Source organism: Tetrao urogallus, assembly GCF_951394365.1.
Source record: "Tetrao urogallus genome assembly, chromosome: 2".
Lineage (NCBI taxonomy): Eukaryota > Metazoa > Chordata > Aves > Galliformes > Phasianidae > Tetrao > Tetrao urogallus.
Genome location: NC_136814.1, coordinates 26512584 through 26536578, shown reverse-complemented (window position 1 = coordinate 26536578; position 23995 = coordinate 26512584). Strand labels below are relative to the sequence as shown.

Here is a 23995-nt window from a genome sequence, read left to right as displayed (position 1 = left end):
TGGGTTTTATTTTCAGAAAAGCCTGGAGGTTGAAAAAAAAAAAAAAAAAATTCTCCTGATACAGTTTATCTGATGCTTTGTTTTTGAATGTCCTTGATGCAAAACAGCATGCTATCATCTCTAAAGATTAAAAACAATCCCTTCTTATTGCTCTGCTGGGTATTTTCAAAGAAATTCATGCACAGATGAAAACAAATAAAAACGATGCCCGATGGCTCTGGGGAAATCTGGGCCTCTGGTTCCAGGTATTCTGGAGACAATTTCAAGCACACAAGGACCTCTTAAATCCTTGGAGAGAGCTCCAGTGAGGACACGCTGGCAAATCTTCAGTAGCTGTAATAGGGTGAGGCTGTGGGAGGATTTTGCACATCATTTCCATTTTGTGGTTTTTAGAGTACAGCCTAACTGTCCCAACTTCATTGTGAGAGATACTGGATTTTTATTTGTTTTTAAACTGGAACTTCAAAGGAAATAATAGCACCTCTGTTCAAACCTTTGGTTTAAAGGAAAGTCTAGAGTGTCTATGTTGGTTTTGTGATGCTAAGGTCTAGGGTTTTTTGGTGGACTGAAGCACGGGAGGTGAAAGTCTCCCTCCTGTCATCAGTGCATGATTAGGCCCCAAATGACAGAATTAAATGCAGTATAAAGCAAGTCAGCCTCCGGCACTGATGAAGGAACAGTTCAGCTCGCTTCAGTTAACATGTCTTTTGCTTTTACCCACTTGGCTTTATTGTTCAGAGGAGCTGGCCCAGCAGGAGGAGATCCCTCCCCCTCTGCTCTGCTTCCAGCCCTTGCTGCTGGCAAGCTGCTGGCAGCTGCAGGACTTTCTTCAGCAGAAATCTATGTGGCACTGAAAGGCCACACTTAGATCCAAAAATCAGCTGTTTTCTTTCTCTTCACTCCGCACTGGCATTAGCTTGGGCTGAAAACACCCTGCAAAGGTATACTTGAGCACTTGGTTTGGAAAGGCGAGGCAAACTCGTTTGCAAGGTCAGTGGAAAGCCAAAATAACTCCAGACAGAACTAGCATAAAATGCCTGTGCCAAACACATGATGCGAATATTGATTCGGGGTGGTGGTAGTAGGGAGGATAGCAGGGACAATGTTGAATACATAAACAGGCTCTGTTGCTCATAAACAGCCTCACGCTGCAGTATATCACAACACATATGAAGGAAGCCACAGCAGGTCATGTTCAGATCAAGCTGCTGCACAGTTTCAACCCACTAGCTGCTTTTCAGCCAGCAACATGCCTGCATTGTGTTCTGCCACTTGCTGCTGTCTAGGGAGGGGTAAAGATGAGGAAAGAGAGGTGACAATATTGCCACTGATCTAAATTTGTCGCAGAAAAGTCTAAAGATCAGAGGATGCTGGGGAGCTGGTCCTAAAGGAAAAGCTACTTCTAACTTAGTCCCGGCAGCTTGTGCTGGCTGCCTTTCAAAGAAGAGCTGCTTCCTCCGTAGATACACCAACTGGAATTTTCCAAACACTTTAAATACAACACACAATAAGGTAAAAATCATTCAATGTATTATTTTCAAACTAACTTTACACCTGCTATGCACTGCTCATCTACTTTACTGCAGTAGAATTTTGTTTGCCTTCAAATCTATATGCTGGCTGGATGTTGAACCTGTTTTCAGGTTTTTGAAGCAAGATCAAAAGTCTCTCTCCTGCTCTTGTTAAAGGGTCACATTTCCACACCTACATCACTGCTTCCCCAAACCCCTTCGCTGACAACAAATCCTAAAATCAAAAGCCTGAGCAATACTAAAGGCACAGTACAGGTTTTTCTTACTCGCTCCAAGCACTGAGATATGCTGCCATAGATTCCCAGGCCACTATAATTCCTCCCAATTTTGAAGATTCCTGGAAATTATTCACAGTATATCTTCCTAGATAAAGATGGTGAATCATTAAAGATTCACTGAAATTGTCGCTTTTCTTCCCCAGCTAGAAGTTCTGATTAATGCAAAGCCATTTCTCCTAATCTCTTCGCACTTGGATTTTCCTCTCATTTTCTCCAGCCTTAAATAACTTCCTGAAATGAAGATGTAGCCATTCTGACTTCAATGAATCCTTGCTGGGTGCCAGGTCTGTAGCCTGCACTCATCCTGTCTTGAAAGCTGGACAGTACTGGAGTGGAAGATTCATATCAAACTTATGATGGACTAGAAACTCTCCCTATTTACCATCATCTCTTTGGTATCTGAGCAGCAGAAGTCTCTTCTAATACGAGATGCAGTGGAGCAGTCCCTCTGGTTCTTCTCAAGCTGTGACAGGGCCTATGACCACAGAGATGGAAAAAGTTTGCAAGAGATCTGGTTCTAAGTAAGCAAAAATAGCAGGGCAGCTCTTCCAACAGGGCTGCCAGCTAGTGAGGGAGAAATTGAGTAGTGCAGGACAATCGAGATTTAATCTATTTACAGAAATTCAGTTGAATGAATTTGATTTGAAAAGGTTTGTGCTACATGTATATACTGTGACCTGTATATCTGCCTGCACTGATAGTGCACTATGTGAGCATTCTTATTCCAGACACTAGTTACATTGATAAAATCACTTAGAACAGCTGACCAAGCTAAAAATAAATTTTAAAAAAAGGCTATCTTTCGGCTGAAGTATCTTTTACATTCCATTTTTACTTTGTGATGCTGCTATTTTTAATGCTGCTAATTTATATTTGCTAGTTTGGGAAAACTGATTTCAAACAATGGGTTACTTCCAAACCACTTCCTTTGATTGTTCTTCATTCACTATTCAAAGTGGGCAATTAAAATTAAAAATGGTATATGCTTCCAGTCTGCTCATCTGCTGTGTCAGCCAACAAATAATAGGTAACAGCTCATTACCTGAGAGCTAAGATAGTATTCTAACCAATGGTGATTATGGTGATAGTCAAAGAAAGGTAATTTAACACTGCAGAAAATTAAAATTAGCAGATCTCATATTTACTCAAATCATTTATTATTGGTGAAAAGCAGTTCCAAGCTTTCAATGTTGCTCATCTGCTCTATTTGCAGTACTCTAGAAATAACAGCAAGGAATACTAAATTGAGAATTTCTGCTACTTCTGATGTCTGGAAATCTCTGGAACTTGTAGATTTTATCAGCCTTTTTATACATTTACTTTTTTTTTTTTTTTGCTCTGAAGGGAAGGCATTTTTCAGGCAAACAGGATGCTAAATGATCTACAAGCCTCATGCCAAAGATACAGCAAGCAATTTTGTTCATAACATGCAAAAAATGTGCAAAATCTCTTACTGAAGCTGAAAGGAGATCCAGTATCAGCCTGTACCTGGCAGAAGCCTGTCCCATACTATCCTCGTGCATAGTTCTCAGCTCACAAAAGATTTAAACGCTGTAGGGTCTGGCTGTATGTTAACAAGCCTAGACAACATTGATCTTTGACTGTGCCAGTCTTCCTAGTACAGGATCATATATGATTTCAGGAATACTTCATTGCGGCACGTGTTTAATTTGACTTACCTTCATCTGTCTGTATTAGTCACTCCTGTGCTCTGCTGAGCTGAAAGTGACAGACGCAAAGAGAAAATACCATTGCCTGCCAATCTGGCACACTGATTGTAATTGAAAGTTCAGAAATTCTGCAGGTCTTGTTTAGATGCAAGGGAATAATACTGCTCTCTTATTAAAAACCATGCAGTTACTTGGAAGTGCCAAACCTGCTTGCCATCATCTGCTTTGGAAAGCTGCACAGGGGAATATTTACATAAGGATGAAGCTACTACTTCTCATTTTAAAAAATAATCACAATCTCACTGCTGCTTCAGAATTTATTCCAAATGCAATCCACAGCTCGTCCTTAGCTACCAAATAGGTGTGGCGTGCCTGGCATGTTATGCGTGAATGTGCTGCAAGAGTGCTATATTTCAGCCATACACTGACTCTCTAGAGCTGGTCCATGTCACGTTCAATTCAGGTGTTAAGGTCTGCAATACACAGATTGGCTTGACAAGTGGTGAAGAAGGGAGAGCTGTTGCTTGTAATGCAAGGACAGATCAAAACCATAAGGCTAAGCTTGCAATGGTATCAGGTATGCCAGTAAATGGAGCAGCAGCTTTTCATGACCCCAGGCATGCCAGAGCCAGGTAAACACAGTAGTTTCCCAGAAGCTTTTCACTTCAGGCATCTGGCACTGCCCTTGTTGAGCTTTCCACTCTGCCAGCTTCAGCATCACCACCTGCTTACAAGCAAGCTTTCATGGTTTCAACAAATGAAAGTCCTCCTGCTTCTGCCTGGCTTATGCAACAGAAAACATCGTCTTGGCTCTTCCTTTTCTTACTCCACTCTACCATGGGACATAGCCCAGTCAGCAAATGGCACTGGGGACCTGGCCCTTATCAAAAGAAGCTCCAACCAGAAGAGAGTGAGCAAGAAAAGCACAACATGCTCATTCTATCTAAGTTTCATAACCCTACTCTATCACAGCCTGCTAAAATCAGCTGATAATACTTATCTTGCATCTCCGAGGTACATATACATGTATGTTTGTGCGTGTGCATACACATACATGTGCATTTACTTCCCTGCTTCAGGGCACAAAGGATGACCGGGCCATTCTAGCTCAACTGCTTACAAACACTGAAAGCACAAAACCACACGGTCCCATCAGAGTCCCTCCTACTGAAAGTGTCCCACTCTAATAGCTGTCTGTGGCTTGTGATTTCCTAGCAGGAGTAACTTCCTCACATTGCTCTGCTTTTGTTCATGTTGCCCTAGTCAATACCATTCGTCATTGTCTATGATGTGGGGAAAAAAAAAACAAACTGAACATTGTGCATCTGTACCAAGGGCACTGTGAGTTACCGAAAAATATTTATGTTGATACCAAAACAGAGATGGAAGCTCTATTTTAAACACTGACCAAACTTGGTGAGGATTTGCTTTAGCTGAATGGTGACATTTTGCACCTGGGATGGAATAACCCCACATACAGGAGGATGCCAGCTGGGGAGAAACCTCCTCTACAGAAACCTTGGGGGAACCAAGCCGGTGGAGCACCTGCAGTGCTGTAAGCTGACAGCATACTGGGCTGCAGTAGTTAATGCGTCACAGCAGACTGAAGGAACTATTCCTCCCCTTTGGCATTTGTGCCATTGGATGAGGAGTGCTGCCTCCAGATTTTTGGGCTCCCCAGTGCCCTAAAGATGATGACAAACTGGTGAAGGGCAAGTGCAGGGCCAGCACAGTGTCTGGAGTTATCACATTCTGCCTTCTCCTCTGTCTCTTCTGGGATGTCCAGTTCCCATCTCCAGCTACCTAACAGGCAACTGGAATAAAGAAGGGAGTAGATTTTTCTCAGAGGTGCTCAGTTGCAGTGGATTAAAAATTCAACAGAAAGAGCGATGCAGCATCAAAACACAGGCCCAGGAAGTGGAGGAATACTGACCCTCAGAAACACTGAAGGTTCAAGGGGACGCGGCCCTGAGCAACCCGCTGTGTGTGTGAAGCTGGAGGTGGGACCGGATGACCTCCAGAGGGAAGGCCCTTCCTCACCTGAATTCCTGTGTGACTCTAATGCGCCTCGTGCCATGCGTGCTAAGACACTGAGCGCACTTCACGTATCATCACTGGTGTCGGGTATCGCCAGCGCTTTCATCAACTGGAGCGCTGCCGAGCTGACTCAAATACTGTACATCTTGTCTAGAAGCGATTGGAAAGGCACATGGCAGTTTCTGTGCATCTCAATTAGCCTTGTACCATGCACGCTGACATTCAAAACTAGCTGACATAGAGGCCTCTTCCCCACCCAGTTCAGAGTTTATACTGGGCTTGTGTGGTTTGCTACAAAACTTAACGCAGGCTCACACAGTAGGGCCCTCTCTCTCCTTCATAGTCACATTAGCTGGATTTTAGGAGGATAAGTGCAAAGTGCACACAGTACAAAGCTAATGAATCAAACCCTTGTTGATGAATGCCTTTCAGGAACAAATCTCACAGAGAACTCCACAGACCTGCCTCTTCCTCTCATTGGTCTGCTCTTAGGACACTGGGGAGCAACAGTCAGTGACATCCTTCCAAATTGGTATCTATTACTGCAATGCTAAGTGCTAGTGGCTATCACTCCAGTAAACCCGTTTGGGAAGCTCTGCTGCAGCATTTGCATTCTTATCTTTGTTTAGTCAAGGCTGGCAAAAAAAAAATGCATACACAAATAATCTCCACTGTACAGCTTGGCACTACTGCAATGCTGCCATTTGTGCTACAGCTGATTTTTATTCTCAGTCTCTGATGCCGCAGACAATCTTGGAAAGCACATGCAGCCCACTAAGCAATGCAGCTGGAAAAGTGATGTTTTTACAAGCCTACTCTTTGTATTAAAATGAATGCTGACAGGAGAATGCAAGCAAAAAGAGAATCAGGCTAAACATTATTGCAGTAATTTCTCTGGAACAAGTCAAGGTAATTTCACCTCATTTCCTGCCATAAACCTTGCACTAGGAGACCCTCACAGGACTAATCTGAAGAGGAAGACGGCCTACACAAACACAAACACCCCCTTAATTACACAGTTTCTCTGCATCTTCAAGGAAGAACAGAGACAGTGCCTAACAAAAGGGCTCTGCATCAGCCTCACAGAAATCCCTTTCTATGGGCAAGAAGTAGAGGAAGCGACCAAAGCTAAAGGCAATGTAATTTTTCACTTACCACTTAAAGGGAGTTAAAATGAAATTGCCACCTCAGCCTCTCAGAATTAAAGACGAAAAATAAAAACCAATTGTTTTATTTTTTACAAAGTTGATGGCTATTAAATAAAGCAAGACAGAAAATTACTACCCACCCAACTTCCAAAAATACTAATAATGAGAAGGATTTAGGCAAACATTATATTTGACAATGCCAGTGAGCTGCATGACTCCAGAAAACAACCGCAAGACAGAGATGTTCATGCCTGTTTCTGATTATGCAGATCCCACATGCAGTTGGCATGCTGTGCCCAACAACTGCCTCCAGCCCTGCCTTTCTTGAGGGAAGGCTCAGCTAGCAGCACTGGTCATAAATCTCCCCACCAAAAGGTGATTAAGTTCAAAATCTCCTGTCGTTCTGTCAGAAAAACACAGAAGAGCTGCAAATCCATCAAATCACGTCTTGTAGATAGGTATCTGAGGAGAATACATGGCAGTTGGTGATAGATGGAAACTACTGCATTGTGTCTTTGGACAGTTTATATGAGTATCTCTTTCCAAATTAACATTCTTGCCATCTGATTCTCATTAGACTCACTCAGCTGTTCTGCTCATCTTATATTTTTCCTCCCTAGGGATTAACATTGATTTTTTTTTTATCTTGCACACAAACAGGAAGGTCACAGTGTTTCCTACAGGGAGGATTCATTCAATAAGGAACTATGCTATTAAAGCTGACTTGGCGATATTGTCAATAGAACTCAGCTGCCACAATGCTGGCTATTTTTTAAGCCATTCCAGCTACATTCATCATTCCACTCCATGATACACACGAGCCTCTTAACAACTCATTAAAAATATATATGTGTATAATGGAGGTCAGCCCTACTAACATTGAAACCCCGCATCTAATTTAAAAAAGAAATAACACAAAATAATTACAAAATGCTTATGGGAATAGAATATCTTCAGCAGAAAAAAAGGAAACTGAAAGAAAAGACTGCAGGTGGGCCTGCAAGACTTTTTTTAGCTGGACACTGGGTTTCAGCTCATACACGAGGACCATCATGGGAATAGTTTTCTCCATCCTCTTTTTCTAGACAGCGTTTTCCCTCTCTCCCTTTATATTTTTGCACTTTGGAAAAAAATAGGCAACAGTCATCTTAGCAATATGAAAAAGCAGCTCAGTGATAGAGTGGAGCTTTATAGCAGCAACAGGGAAGGAAGACAGGAAAGGAACAAGAGGAGTCTTCTCAACATGTAAAAAAAAAGTCACAAAGAAAAACAGGAAACCTACACTAAGTCCCTGTGGAAAGGAGTTGAATTTTCCAAACTGCTGAGGAGTTTGGAATTGCCTGTTTGGATGTTTTCAGACACTCTTTCAACACCACTGGATTCTTTCAGATTCTTTGTAGAGAATTTTGCTTTTCTTGGATGAAACAGCGAAGAAATACCATTGAAAGAGCCTGCTGGGGCAAAACAAGGCTGGGCTCATCTGCAGAAATATACTAGGCAGAGCTGGACAGAAAAGGAAGAAACAATCTGGTGAACAGCTGTGTGGACAGCAAATAATGGACGAGAAAACAAGTGATTTAATTGTCTCTGGTCAATGCTTTACCTTGTTATTTTAAAGTAAGCAGTCTCTTCTGCATCCTTTACAATTCTTTTCCTTTGCCTTCCCTCCTCTACACCTATATATCCCCATTTGCTGGTTCTCCACATGCACTGGAGAAATGCAGTACTGAATAGAAGACCGTGAGAAAACTTGGTTATAGCATGCAGAGATTTTCCCAATTGAGGAATACTTATGGGGTGGGCTAAACTGTTGGAGTGCTTTGTACTAGCAGCACAGTTCAAAAACATCCTGCTGGAGACTAGACTTATCAAAGAGCTTTGTAATTCACCCTTCCAGTATTTTCCTGTACACACTGTATTAGGAAGACCTAAAAGAGTCCCTGAGTCTGTAGCTCTCCAAGCAGCATCACAGCGGACGTCACTGGTCTTCCTTTGGGCTGCTAGAATCTCCCGTTGGCTGTCACTATTACTTACTTAATTAAAAAAAAAAAAAAAAAAAAAGGCACTTTGTTCAAGGTTGCTCCATTTTTGGAAAGGCCTGCAATGACTGTCTACTCTAATGCTTTTTCCACCTTTAGGTCTGTCATCCCTCTCCTTAAAAATCCCAAATCTTCTCATCGGGGGAAACTGCAAAGCTGTGCTGGCACAACGATGTTCTGCTTGCGCTGAATTTGTAGAGCAGAAGGATATATTCACTGTCAGAGCAGAAAGGAAGCACCCTCCTCCTTCCCCCCACAAAAAGCTATTTTTTGCAGGCGTTGTCATATCTTATCCCCAGGAAGAGAAGAGGGCTGTGCTAGAAAGTCTTCAGATTCACATTCGCTCTCTTTTGCTCTGTCCTTCACAGCATGGCATTGCTTATCAATACAAGGGAGGGCAACTGGCAACACGCAGGCTAGGCAGAGTCCTCTAACGAAAACAAATCCTTAGCAGAGGATGAAGTAGCTCACAGATCTGCCTGCTAAAACCCACTCCTGCTGCAATAATGTTTTCAGCACTGCTCACATCTAGGGACAGGAGGGTATAAACAGTCACAGCACATTACTCAAAATATTTTGGGTTCCAAAAGCCCGAGTGAATAAAGCACCACAGGACTTGAGATACATAATCAGAATAAATAAGATTTTGTGCTGATAGAGCGCCTGTCATCTGAAAGTATGCACAGATATTAATTAAGCTCTCTAACCCCAGATGAAGTAGATTAGCAGCTTCATCCCTGTTTTACAGAGGTTTAGAGCAAAGCGTGACACACCACAGCTGACAGGAGGAGCTGGAGCTGGGCGTGCAGGGGCTGAACATCAGAGCTGCCCCTCCAGCTACCTGGGCTGCTTTCAATGGAAAAGGGCTGAGAGGGGCTTTGTACTGGGAGAGGGAGCACCCACCCTGCTGCACTATGCTAGCAAGCACTTGGCCTGAAGGGCTTTGAAAAAAAGCATGAAGTCTGTAAGCGACAAACACACGTGATACCATCCAAAGGTGTTTAAAAGAAGAAAAATGTTGTGAAGTACTTCCAACTTCAAAATGCATTGTTTAAGAAAAGTAAGTGGATCCATGTATTCAAAACCTCAACCAAAACATTTGGTCGACTCTGAGATGCAAAGAATATTTTGAAATTCATTCTGCAGTCATTATCTACTCAAATTCAAGTTCTTATGGCAGTAATTCCTCAAGGATTCACTTTGAATATTTGTAAATGCAGAAGATGTGATAAGAAAAATATGCTCAGAATTTATCACAGAAATAGTACAACTGTCCTCTCAACTGAAATTTACCTGGTCTCTATCTCTGCTTATCGTCTGTGCCAAACAAGAGCAGGGTGCCATCCAATGCAGCTAGAAAGAACTATCTCTGGAACACATAAAAGTAGGTCATTCCTTGCATCTCTAGGCACAATTATCCACCTCATTACAATTAGGTGGGCAAATGCACAGTAGTCCTAACTGCAGAGGGATGCATTTTAATTGTGATGTTCAATTCTCTGTATACAACTATAAAAAAAAAAAATGGAGCAAGACGTGTCACTAGAAAACAGAGACAGACTGTGGCATACTTATCTATAAAACAAGAAACAAACTGGATTATCTGTAGACATAAAGCAGCTCCTTAGATGATAAGTAACCACATTAATATGAAAATGATGCTGTTTTGTTCCCACATTTAAACACAGAAAGCATTCTAACTTCAGCTTTCAAGGTAAAAATGCTTTTAATTAGTTGTCCTGGCTACCATGTGAGACACACAGACCTTGGTATGATGAAACTACAATCACCTACCCTTGCTGAGAATCTGTCTTGTGATTTATATGACTACTCCATGCCAGCATGATGCAAATCCCCTAGGAAGGAACGCATGTCATCCTTAAAAATATTAAGCAATCAAGCCATGTTTTTATTATGTGAATGGATGCCTTTGAAAACAAGGATGCATGCACCATACTGGGAGTTAAAATGAAATAAATGAACAGAAATAATTCATTTCCATGTTTTAATCAGTGGAGACTGTAGTCTTCAAATTATCCTGATGCTTCCAAGTGCGAGTCTGGAGACAATAGGTTGACTATGCTACTAAACTGAACATGAAATTGCATCGTAAGTACACAATGAAGGACAAATTTAACAGTTCAAGTCTCTCTGTAAAGTTTGTTTCTTTTTATTCAGCCCTTGCATCCTGCTGAACAATTAAGAACAGAAGATTTGAACAAAGCATTGGATAGTTTTTAAATGCTGAAATCTAACAAAAAGTAAGCTACTTATTGTATGCAAAAGGACCATAATAAAGAAAAGAATGGTTTTCAGTCATGTTCTTCTGTTTCTAGCATTACTAGGAGAGAGAAATTTGTGTTCCGTCAGCTAAAAGGATGTCTCTGGGAAGCGGAATAAATATTATCAAAGACCAGAACTGCATGCTTGCTGGTTATGCTGTATTCACAGACCCGGACACCCACACTTTTGCAAGGACCCAAGATAACACTGTTACACTGCTCATTGCTATCATAAATCACAACCCATTCATTAGAGCTGCTGACCTTTCAGAAAAAAGCCAACAAAACTAGCCCCAACAGGCACAGGAGATGGAAATAGAGCTTCCGTAATGAGATCAGGTTAATACAAAGCAATTGAACTAGTCTACTGTATTTGTATGGAAATGCATATCGGTAATAATTTACATGAGTAGAAGACCAAAGGATAATATGGTGTTTTCTTTACACACTGAATCTACACCACTGTCTTTGAAGCTAAGCTAAATATTAAACACAGTATTTTTTGTAAGTGTGCTATTTGCTTAAGTTTTCTCACCTTAGAAAGAACTGTAAAGAGTGTAGAGAGAGGCAATACAATAATGAAAGAAATGGGATCAGTTCTGTCTCAGTTATCTATGAAATCAGTAATAGCAGCAGGGGATGAATAACAAACGATGGCGTGCAATATCTTCCACGGGAAGAATGGGGAACATGAAATGGATCAGTGCGGCTGGGAGGAGCTGCAGCAGGAACATACAAAATTTGACATACAAGGTTACAGAGCAGAGAACAGACCCGTGAGCCTCCTTACTGAAGGGCATTGCGAATCTGAAAACTAACACAGGCTCCAGACAGGACAAGCTCACAAAGGAGTAATGTACTGTGGATTACTAAACAAATAAAACCTACATCTATTTCAGGAAGTCCCAGGTTGTATTCATTAACTCTGATGTAGAGAGGGAGATGAAAATGCTCATTTCCTTCCTTTTGAAATACATGTCTCTCCTTCTCCTTCCCTTAAAATGTTAATTTTTTTTCTAGCTCTGTGAAACATCTCTGCTATGTGAGATGTTTGCTGGGCAAGAGTCTTCTGAATATCTCAGAATGTTTTTAGTTTGTATTACAGTGTTACATACTGAGCATTTGGACTCAAATTCAACACGCTGGCATTGATTTTTCCCTTCTCTGAATCAAAAGGGAGAATGGTGCTCAAGGCACCAATTACTGGGAACTAGCAAACTTCAACATTCTTCCTCAGTGACATACATGTAGATAGAGTCATATATTGCTTTATAAGGGAGCGTCATCTGTTGCAGCTTATGTTTCATTTTCTGACTTGGTTGGGCACACGACAGTTTTGTTACCACTGTCCCAAAGCTACGTATGTAATGAATTATGTATTAGGTACGTAATGAGAGAAATAAGCATTTGCTACTGGGTTTTGAAATATGCTGGCAAACTGATTAGGATGCGACAGAGCTGTCTAGTCACTGTGCAGTATGAGGGGGTAAGGGATAAGCTCTTCCTTGTGCATCAGTGAAGACATCTATCCCACTAGCCCGTCTACAAGGCTGATTCTTGCAGGAAAGGCCCCAGAAAGTCTTATTTTGACAAGAATGGAACTCTTATAGAAAGGGAGGGGAGATGGAAATGTATGAACAAGGAGAAATGTGGAAGGCTTATTTCCTGAAGAGAGCTGTGCTCCTATAGCGTGTACAATTTCTAGGTATCAAGCCAGCCTGTTTCTGACAGCAAATCAAAGCAAATGGTAACTCTATACTTCAACAGGAATAATTTTATTCTTTGATAAGTTCCAAATAGCCCCAAAGCCTGATTGTCTATGGTCTTCCCAATGACAATAACTTCTCAATGAGAGCTTTCTTTAATATCTACTTTGTAAAGGCCATTGGTGGGTTCTCAGCAGGAGCTTAAGGATCCTGCAGCACCACTTACAAACTGCAAGCTCTGGCAGGAAGCAGCACTGCTCCTAGTCTAGTATTTCCTATGTGCCCGTGGTTTGCTTACCACAGTATCAAACACCAGAGCTGCCAAGAGCCTTGCGATGAGGCTGAGTGTGCTGCCCATCTCTTCAGGGACACCCAGCAACACATCCCTGCTGCACCTGCAGCTCCCACACAGAAGGGAGCTTTGTAAGGGAAGCACACCAAACTGACAGCTATTGTAAACACCTACGGTCACAGTAAAACACAATTGTTTTCAGCTGTGCAGAGAGAGCTTGTGTTTATTATGGTGGTGACTCTGCCCTGAGTAAAAGTTATTGACACCCAGTGGACGCATTCATCGCTACATCTGTGCCCTTCATTTACAGCCAGCAACACTCTTCAAGTTGGAACTTTCCAAATATAGCTTTGACAACCCAGTTCTGGGAGCCCAGGGGAAGAGACATGACTACTTTGCTAATTGATGCTGGTACACCAGGGAGAACCAGCACTGTCTACAGCAGTTTTCCCTTAAAGTGGACTAGGCCAGTTGGATGGCAACTGCACTAAGTCAGACAGTAGTTCTCATAACCAGTTCCACTTTCCCTCAATCATTACACAGTAACAACTAAGTGCTCAAATGTTTTTGGAGATCAGCACTGAAACTGCATGTGAATTTAATGTCAGCTGTCTGTATATTCAGCTTGGATAGCTTTAAGTCCCTTGTACCTAGTTGATAATACAATTTGGCCTCTGGCATAACCTAAGTCACACATTTCCCTCAAGTAGGTGGAAGAATCAGCTATATCCAAGAACCTGTTTTTTTAATAACAGCATGGCTAGTATTTATCTAACACATACCTTTCAGAAGGGTATTCAGCTTTCTTTTGATGGTCTCAAAGAGGTGCAAAATTCACCTTCTTCACCACTTGCTTCGCTGCATCTTCAATTACCTAAATCTCATCTAAGTTCTCCATGAGGACACTGTCACATTCAGTATACAAGACATTCACATAGCTAGCAGCCTCTCAATATTTTACTTTTGCCCTTTCTTTTTAATGCATAGTCCATAAAAGCCTTGTTTACCATGCGTTATTCAAGCTCTATTCTGAAGGCAGAATGATTAATTTCTGTATAGGCTTTTCAATAGTGCTCATCAGATGCTTCAAACTTGCTATGTGCAATTTCCTCACTTTTGGAAAAGCACAGAAAGGAAAGCCGTTACGTGGCATCCTAGAACTACTGCTGTGCTTCATCTCAGCAGAGATAGACCAGCCTTTTGATATTGCAGCTAGCAGGTGTAAACCATCAGCTGCCAGCATGCCAAGCTAAAGGAGATGAGGAACACGGATAAACAAGTCATTTTCACTGATATTTACTGATACCAGAACAGAAAGATTTTATGGAGACCAAGAGCTGTGGAATAGAAGTACTCTCACAGGTTCAGTTCCTCATATGCCTTGCCTGGTTTCTCAATCCAGTCTCATTCTTCTCATCTGTCCAGCCATATCCAGCATCATCTACCTTATTGCACTTATTGCATCTACTTTACTATCCATCCTTCTCTCTCTCCGTCACTATTATGCCTTTCCTTTTCCCTATTTGTTCATAAATTTAGTCCTTACACTCAAATTCTGCATCTCTCTGTCTTCTCTGCCTCTTCCTTGATCTTAGTCCCATACCTTCGCTAAGAGATGGTGGAACTTACTGGGTCTTGAGGGAAAAGAATATCCATACAGAGTTTAGAAATACTAATCTACTAAGCGTACACAAAATGTGTTTATTAAAGATTGTAACTTGGATGACCTTGGAAGGATTTTCTTAAGAAAAGCACATTAATATGTTACGAAAACCACTCACATCTGACAGAAAGTGGGAACATCACAGCTCAATAAAGAAGACATCACAGAAACCTTTAAAGCCTCTTCTTTAGCCTCATTTTCAGAAAGAGTTAAGCCATGCTGGGTGACATTTTCCAAAGAAAACTGAGCATCTCAGAAAATGTTATTCCAAATGACTACAGTTTCAGAAAATTGCAAGTAACTGAAATGAGATGACACAGTATGTGGCTTTGCTCATGAAGTAAGACAAAAATGAGAGATATTTATACCATGTTGGCATCTAACTCGATGGCTTGCCTGATGCTGGTTACTTGTCTGAAATCATGACAATAACTAAGCAAAGCATATCATTCTGGCTTTCTAGATTGTGCAAAGGTCGGATCACAACCAAGTAAATTCTACTGTTCCATTAAGCATATGAGTATGGTATGTGCATTGCTGTTTTGTGACCTCCTCCTAACAAATGCAGTAGCTATTCATTTACTGGTTTTGCACTGAACAAAAGTTCTCACAGCTTTCTCCTCCCTTGCCTGTAGGAGCTACTACTTTCTCTTGATCATCTGTATGTTTGTCCTCCTGTGCACTGATAGCCCTTCAGTTTTGAAGTTGTCTGCAAACCTTATCATGCTTAAATTGACACCAGAGAATACAGCTCTGCTAGCAAAGACATAAAGTAGTCACCTGGATATATAGTTCCTGTAAAAATTAAACTGGTCAAGAAAGTCTTATAAAACTCAAGAGAGACACAATAAGGGCTATAGTTAACAAGATACATCACTGATGAAATACAATTAAAAGTTGTGATTTCATAAATTAAGTGGGTTTTAAGCCTCTACACAGCATCTTGTATAATAATAACAATAGCAATAATAATAATAAATTGATAGCAACAACAACCTGAAAGCATAGGCCTTATGTCTCTAAGTGTGTTTTAGGGACGGTGCAACAGAAAAAAATATTTGTCAGATAGGAACGCTACCAAAAAAAACCACCCATGAGCATCAAATAGGGAGTCACTGCTCCTATAAAAGACTGGAGTTAAGCCCCAGCTTAAGACAATAGTTTTATCATAAACTCATAGTTTGTGATAGACATGTGAGTAGACATGACTCTGGCTCAAGGTTTACGAACCCCATATATATCTATATAGCTATTATTTCAGATCTTCTTAACATCAATACATTCCTTATTTAAAATGCATAACAGGTAGTAGAAAAAGTAGTAAGGACGATCAAGCAGAGAATTTCCAAAACTATCAGCATTTGTCAATTAAAGTATTTATTTTTGATCAAGTACTAATTAGTTAAAAACATTTGATCTAATCTTAAAATAGATGTTGAGGCTACCCCATTTACTCTCGAAACAGTCACTTGCTGTAAGGATTAGGAAGACAGTGGCATTCAGAGCAAGCATGAACCCTCTTCCATCTTATTACAGTTAATCATGAATGTACATACGATAATGGAGCTGAGCCCCTGCAAACTCACCAGGCTGTGCATAATTTCGACTCCATCTGGATTCACTGTGAGCGCCTCATCATACAATTGCCTAGCCACCTCCAAATTGCCTTTCATCTCTGCAAGCCTCCCACGCATGTACAGTACAGCATGAGATGTGGGGAAAAGACTAGCTGCCTCCTGGATACAAAAGCCTGCTTCCTTGAGATGCTGCTGTTCCATGAAAAGTTCAGCTGAAAAAAATAACACAAAAACACCCTACCATTAGTTGAAATAATTTAGACACCTTTCTTCATTTTAACTATGTATCATCTTCCTTAAACATATTAAACCACGAGGTCACCATCCTGCACAGTGCTTATTATGATTATTTAGTGTTTATTAACACAAAGTGGAGACAGTGAATGGATATTCTGTAATGTTAAAGTCTTTACACAGACTTTCATGGACCTCTTTAGATGTTGAGAGAGGATGGCCTTAGTGATACACCGGAGCGCTTCCTCAGAGGGGATGTAAACATGTGCTGAACTGAGCTCTGAGGAAGCAGGGCTGGTGGCCACTTGGAGCCATCATGTGTGTTTCCAAGTAATCTGTGGAAACAGAGGACAGAATAAGCCATTACTGTCAACTGAGTAGTTTAAACATGTCAGAGTAATAGAATACATCTGACCAAGCTGGATGTTAAATAACTTACTCAAAAGAGTATTTCCATATTTTGAAAAAATAATTAAAAGTGTTTTTCCTCTGCTTACTTGTCTAGTTTACGAAATAGCTGTCTCTGAAGTTTTCAAAGTCTCCATTAAAATCCAAAGGCTTACATCACAGAGACTTATTTATATTGCATATTCACAAACTTACCTCCTCACACATATTCTACAGAAATTAAAAAGCAGTTTTTGGAAGAGACTGCTCAGTAATTTGCTTTCTCATCTCTTAGCAATGATGCTGGCATTTTTCTTACAAAGGCACACTGAGATGTTTGACTGTCAGTTTGTTTGTTAATCAAATCTTTTCTTAAGTTAAACAAATTTCTAAATGTATTTCATTGTTAGATTTTAGAACTTCTCAGGATTTCATATGCATTAAATTCTAGCAGAAGGCTTCAGAAGTGATACTCCATTTTCATCCACACACAAATGAAAAGGGAAATTGTTTTTTTATAGGCAGGTGTGTGTATATCCATGCATGTACACAAAATAATTTTCTCTTTGTACATCACCCTTTAGTCCATAACCTGTTAGCATTCTATCCCTTATTACTGGAAAAATTTGAAGTCCCTTTATTTTTTTTAAGTGATGTGGTAGTGAAGTAGGTATTGACAGCTCTAGAGTTCAATTTGAAATGACAAGTTCAGGCTCCAGAGTTAGATAAACAATTCTGAATTCAGATCCAACCTTACATGCCCTTACTTTCAAAGGTATGCTCTCAGAAAGACTCTGTGCGGGAGTAAAGTAGATTTAAAAATTAGGTCTCTTGTACAGCTCTTAAACTGACAGTTTTGGAGTGCTAGGAAGACCATGAAGACTCTGGGGACTTGGCATACTGACATGGAGCTTGCTGGCCAAGAGGCAAGCAGGAGAGCATCCCAGCACCAGCCCTGCCTGAACAGAGGAGGCTCCTCCTCAGCCCATCAGATGTGAGCCTGGGAGCACAGCTAGCTCTGCTGCTGGCATGCTGACCATGATGTCCACTGAGGTGGCAGCATGGCTTAACACCCAGATCTAAGTGCTCCTCCTGAGAGCAGAGTGAGACAACATCGATAAAAAGCTGGAATATTTCTTAGCCCTCCCAAAGTTGTACTTCAGATAAACATCCTTCTCTGAGGCTGTCAACATGAGCACAACAGCTCCTTGGTAAGAGCGATGTACTTAAAAAGTGACTCATATTCATTTCTGTCTGGTTAATCATTACAAAATCTCAGTATGCATCCCCTTCTTCGGCTCCAAGAGGGTGCAGCCATCTAATAGCAGAAAGGAAGGCCATCCATCTTGTCAAGCCGAGTATGCGCACAACCTTATTCAAGAGTTTGTGGGAGGACAGCATTTTACTTGTGCTTCCCAAAGAACAGAGCATTTTCCTGCCAAGAGCTGTGCAGCAGCTGATGCTATACATGTGGTAATAATGAGGATGGAGATGTGCAAAGTGACGATTCACAGCCTGAAGATAAACACTTAGCACAGCCCTAGCAGAGCAAAAGAAGAGGTGAAATCCTGGCACTATTTGAAGGCAGCAGAAGTTCTGGCTGCTGCTGTATTAAAATCTCTATTAGCAACTAACAGCATAATGTGACTTGTTTAATTTCAAAAAAGCATGAGGAGCAAGGCGGTTTAGATGTGAAATCATGCACAGCCTGTGATTCAATGCATAGAAAATAGGGAGTACTTATTCTTTCTTTCAACGATGCCTGTAAATCTTCTTCGGTAATAACAATTATTTAGAGGAAGTGCAGCAACACAGAATCTGAATAAGATCTACAAATTGTATTTTATGGTACAGTAATGTAGCATATTAAAGTTCAATCCATTTCTTCACAGGCTCAATAGTCAGTAAAAAACGATTTAATGGTGTGGGAGGCCTAATTTGCATCAAAAAAGAATGAGAGAGGTGCTTGTGGGTTACAAGCCACAAGCTGGGTTACCCACCCAGCTAAAAATAAACACTAAGGGAAATCATTTAGGCCTGCACTAAAATGTGCTTTCTGTAAACTCATTTTTTTTTTTTTACTTCTATTGCATACTCATTTCATTTACAGATGAACAAGATGTGCTTACGCAACATGGAGTAAGAACTGAGGCAGAGATCAAAGCCAAAAACCAAGGATTCAATGAATTTATCACAGATTACCACTCCCACTTCCTTAATAGTGCTGGAAGTACTGAAATGCCTGCCTTTGCGTTACCTGGGTTAGCAGCTTCCTGTCTGTTTGGCTATTCAGGATATCTTCCTGTATCACCTAATCATGCTGTACATAAAAACCTGACCAAACAAGCGGCATTCACAAGGCAGCTCCGTATAAGAGACGTGGTACTCGATGCCTCTCCAAAGCAGACAGCATTTCCTCAGGGTGAAACAGGTATACAGGATGTGGGATTTGCCATGAAAGGTTCACTGCTTCAGGGAAGCAGTCTATAAACCTCAAGCTGCTGGATTACATTGTTCTCAGTGCTGCCATTCTTTGCAGCTTTGAATTCAAAGGCTATCTTTTACAAGCTTTCTTCCTATCTCTTACTTAACATCATCTTGATAAATGTTTAAGTTTTCAAAGTGTTTTGAACTAAATATTACTAAAGGCACTCCCAGTGCTACAAAGCACAAAAATAATCATCCTCAGTGCACTACAAGCATTTTTGCCATAACTACTGAGACCTTGAGCAGCTATCCAACTGACTCCAAGAACCAGCCTAGCGTGATTCATTTCTGTCCCAGATCCACCTTATGCTTCACACAGCTCCCAAATCCACTTCAAAGTTCACACATGTGCTCTTTTGCAGTACTGTCCATCCTTCTCCGCTGTCATCTCTTCTTGTGGCTTCAACTTCCTTTGTCTCAACTTGCGATCCCAGTTCCACCTGATGCACCAGCCTTAAGGCTGACTTCAGCTCATGTGAGCACACCACACCTCTGACTACATACCACTAACTCCTAGTTTTTCTGGTTGTGTCTACTAGCACCTTTAGCTCGTCTATAGTGAGGACCCTCAGTCAAGTGAGAGCTGCCAGAAGCATATCATCTACTCACTCTCCAAGGACAGGTAGCAGATACACAGACCAGGAGCGCTTGCAGAAGACTGACAAAGCTGGGCCTCCTGCAGTCAGGCTCCTCTTTTTGTCTCCAAGATAAATGGCTTGCCAGGGCTCTGCAGAGAAATCCATCTGAGCAGCAAGGCAGTGTAATCTAGTCATGTCTGCATCACAGCGCCAGTCTGAGGAACAGAGTTGTCTGCCATCACCTTGAACACTGACTCTATTCCCTATTTCCTAAGCATTTCAAAGCAGTGTCAAGAGTGATTGTACTTGTCACCACAGAAGCAGCAACAACTGTAATTCTAGCCAACAAAATAAAATAAATTTGAAACATGCTTCTGCAGTGTGAAACACCCAAGAGTTAAAATCTCATTCCTTGTGAATCACGTTCAGCGTTATCCAAGATGCAGCACTTACTCCCACAGGCAGACTGTTCCACATCACTGTTCTGTGTCAGCCCAATTCGCTCTCACCTACCCCAAAAATACTACTGTGTGACATGGCCAACACCATGTAGCCAGATGACCAGCAGGATGGCACACTGGGGAGCAGTCCTTCACACCCAAAGAAGGTGAGACAGCCTGCAAGGATGTGTGGAGAGGTGTTTTTTGTTCCACAGAATCCATCTGGTTGCAGGATCTATTAATACTTGTTATTGCAGCAGCCCACAGCCAGCTGGAAAGACCCACTCCTCTGAGACAGCTCTTTCATCAGTGAATGCAGAGCTATTACCATGACAAAGGGTTCTCCCTCTGTCTTTTCTTGCTGTCAGATGACGTTTAGTCATCGTCCCTTATTATGACACAACCATGCATGCAGCAATTTGCAGGCAGATCAGATTGAAGATTCATGCTGTATCCCAACTGTAATCACTTCATTTGATGAAGCCTTCAATACATAAACGAAGGAGAACATAACCCCATCTACCTGAGCTCAACCACTAGCTCTTCCGAATGACGCAAGAGATGTACATTCTTAAAAGTCATTCTTGCAAGCAAGCTGGTAGCTAACTGGAGCCCAGGGACCTGCTTTAAATTTCCGAGCTGCAGGTCTCCCAGGAGCTGAAATGGCAAATGGGCTTCTTTAATTACAAATGCAGCATTAGAGCAAGCATTTCTGGAAAAGATGCAGAACCATCACAAGTTACTCTCTATGCTAAATGGTGCAGGCAAAAAATCATTTGAAATACAACGAAACTTGCCACAAGACACCTGGTTCCTCTATATGAAGTAGGATGGTGCTCACTGGTGACAGAAGCGTTCCTTCTCAACTGGGAGAGTTGGGGGAGCAAAATCAAAACGTTGGGAGCAAACAAAAAATGCTTTTGGCAATAAGGCCACCATTGATAATGGTAGCAAAATACTATTGGATGGGCATCTTTTTTTTTTCTGTATCCCCTTTTATAACACTGATTACTGCTATAGTCAAAGGAAATACTTCTAAATTCCAACCTAGTTAAGTATAAATTCCTATCTTCTGTCCCTCATATGGATAATTGTCCTGTTGCTTTCTTCAGGACCAAGCATATTTTGTCACTAACCCGAAAGGTGCTGAGCAGCTGAGAAATGCTAGTATTTGGTACCCTCTGCCATAATGTGGGTACTGCTGGCAGTGCAGCAGGTTCCTCTCCATCCGCTGCCAAAGGATCCAGAGAATGCTTAACAAGGAGCTGCTGCCTGCTTTCCTAAGTGAGAGTTCACATACGTGAGCATGTGCATGGCCCAGATATCGAGAAATGCCATGTATGCTTTGAAGACCACCCATGAAAAATGGATTATCAGTCTCAAAGCTTCACATCCTTCTCTAAGCAACGAGAAACATCCAGAAGCCTCAGGAACAGGAGAAGCAATCCAAAATGTCCAGTATGGATAAGAAGCAGCCAAGAATGCTTTTGACTCCTTTAATTCTTTAATTAATATTGTTGACAAGAAATAAACAAAACCAACCTGCAGAGCATGTATGAAGACCTACTATCTCCCTGAAGACACTAAGTTGAAGAGACGTGGGGAATTTGGCCATCTTTAGCCTGCATTAGAAGACCAGGCCAGAGCTTGCTAAATCAGAACTCTAGCAGAACCCTGCTGGATTATTAACTGCATCAGTAATATTTTAAAGGGAACCAAACCAGCTCACTTCACCATTTCTAGCTCCAGCATGAAGCATTCCTAATCCCTCCTAGTAAGTAAACATTGTAGATCAGTCCTTTGCAGTACACCTTTACTTCTCTCAGTAATAGCTTCATAGTAAAACATTTCCTCCTGTTGCCCTTCACCAGCCTCCAGCTTCTCGCATTGCCCTGTATTACTGTAAAGAGCCAAAAAATCATGGAGCTCAAGAATCTGAGCAATAAAGGGGGAGCTCTAAAATTTCAATGAACTTTAAAAATAAAAACACACTAAAAACAAAAACCCAAGAAAAAGTAAAATATTGGAATTGCATCAACAACTCCTGCTGTATTGCAGGAGAGTATCTGACCTCAGCTGTTCCGCAACATCAATAAAGATGTCTCCCAAACCTGATAAACACCTTTAATATCTGAGCTTATAATTTGAGGGCGGATTAGGATTGCTAAAAGCTTAGAGAGGGAGAGCATTTAATTACACATTGCAAGCTGTGCAAACCTAAGCTGTGCTGGTGAGCTGCTCCCTTTGCTGTCCCTGGGCTGCCCCTGCCCACGTGTGGCTGTGGCCATGGGCCAGTTGGGATTGCAGATTCCAGCCCACTGGCTCCTACGACATTTTCTCGTGGAACAAAGCCCATCTCCTCTAACACAGTTTTTTTCCCAGGAACTGGCCCACGCTGAATAAAATAAATAAATCACAAGCGTTTTGTGAAGGGGAAAAAAAAATATTTCTGCTGTACATAACTCAGGGGAACAGATGTTTTTCCATTAGCTCACTGTTCCCTGCTACACTGGCTCTCTTTACATTTCTTGTTTATGGCGTGTTCATGAGAATATTTTTTTCTAAACTTCTAGCACATTAGTGAGCCAGCAGGTAGCTCTCTCCAGCCCACTGTGACTACACAGAACAGTTATCAGGGTGATTTTTCTTTAAAAGCTCCTTGAAATAAGCATTAGGTCTACCTGGTAAGGTTTGCAGGCTGCATTTAGCAGGCATTTAGCCAATCTAAGATCAAATTACCAGACCTACTTTGCTGTGAGTGGCCATATTTGGTAAAGTACTGGGCTAGTCAAGAAGCTCAATTGTCAGATATAAAGTACTGGCAAAGACAAACAAAGTGGACATTGTAGTTAAAAGTAAAGCTTAAAATAATATAGCAACGGGAGCTGGAGTATTTGAACTCTTATTAAACTGGTTTGCAGTATTCTAAAATACTCCACATAAACAGAGTATACTATTATTACTGCCTGGAAATACACTCACACATACTTTGGGCAAGAAATCACTTGTTACCAAAGGAGTTTAAAACTACTAAAACTATTTACTTTCAGAACTGACTCACTTTGCTCTCCAGGTCAAAAGCAATCTTGTAAAAACGCGTAATGAAAGTAAGTTTTGGTCATAAATCTGAACCATTCCAAACATATTTTCTTTAGCCAAACAGCATGATTGTATTTTTTAAACAGAAAGGAGGAGTACTGGCATAATTCTGTAAAGGAAAAAAGGGACAGAAACAGCCACCAGCTACATTCGTCTTGGTACTATTATCACCAATAAACTCTAGTATTCTCATAGCTCCTTCTGCTCCAAGAAGTGGAAGGAGTTAACAAGCTTTACCAATGCCACGGAAGTTTTCTCAAGCCTGATTTAACCTGTCAGTCATGAAAAGCAGGAAAAAAAGAGAAAAAAATGGGCATATGGATCACATAAAGATCATCTCACCTGGAGCTGCACCACAGCAGAACTGTGAACTGCTGGGAGCTGCCTCTCCAAGTATTCCCTGAAGTAGGGCCCTGACACAGGGCTGCTTTCAGACTTGGGCCAAGAATAATGTTTAGGCTTGTTAATGTAAAACCTAATGAGATGACTCTACCCTTTTAAAAAGCCATTACATTTCAAGAAGCTGCAGGGGGGGTTATTTTTAAA

At 41.3% G+C, this 23995-nt stretch overlaps 1 protein-coding gene across 5 annotated transcripts in view; it reads right to left on the bottom strand.

The window, feature by feature from the left end:
• The window catches only part of TTC7A (tetratricopeptide repeat domain 7A), a gene marked incomplete at both ends in the record, with an annotated part of 161190 nt that overhangs the window by 15637 nt on the left and 121558 nt on the right, over positions 1 to 23995 (bottom strand). For all 5 annotated transcript variants that reach the window (XM_079532944.1, XM_079532945.1, XM_079532947.1 and 2 more), the window contains one exon: positions 16234 to 16436. In XM_079532944.1, the coding sequence (XP_079389070.1) occupies positions 16234 to 16436 (203 nt within the window). The remainder of the gene's footprint in view (positions 1 to 16233; positions 16437 to 23995) is intronic.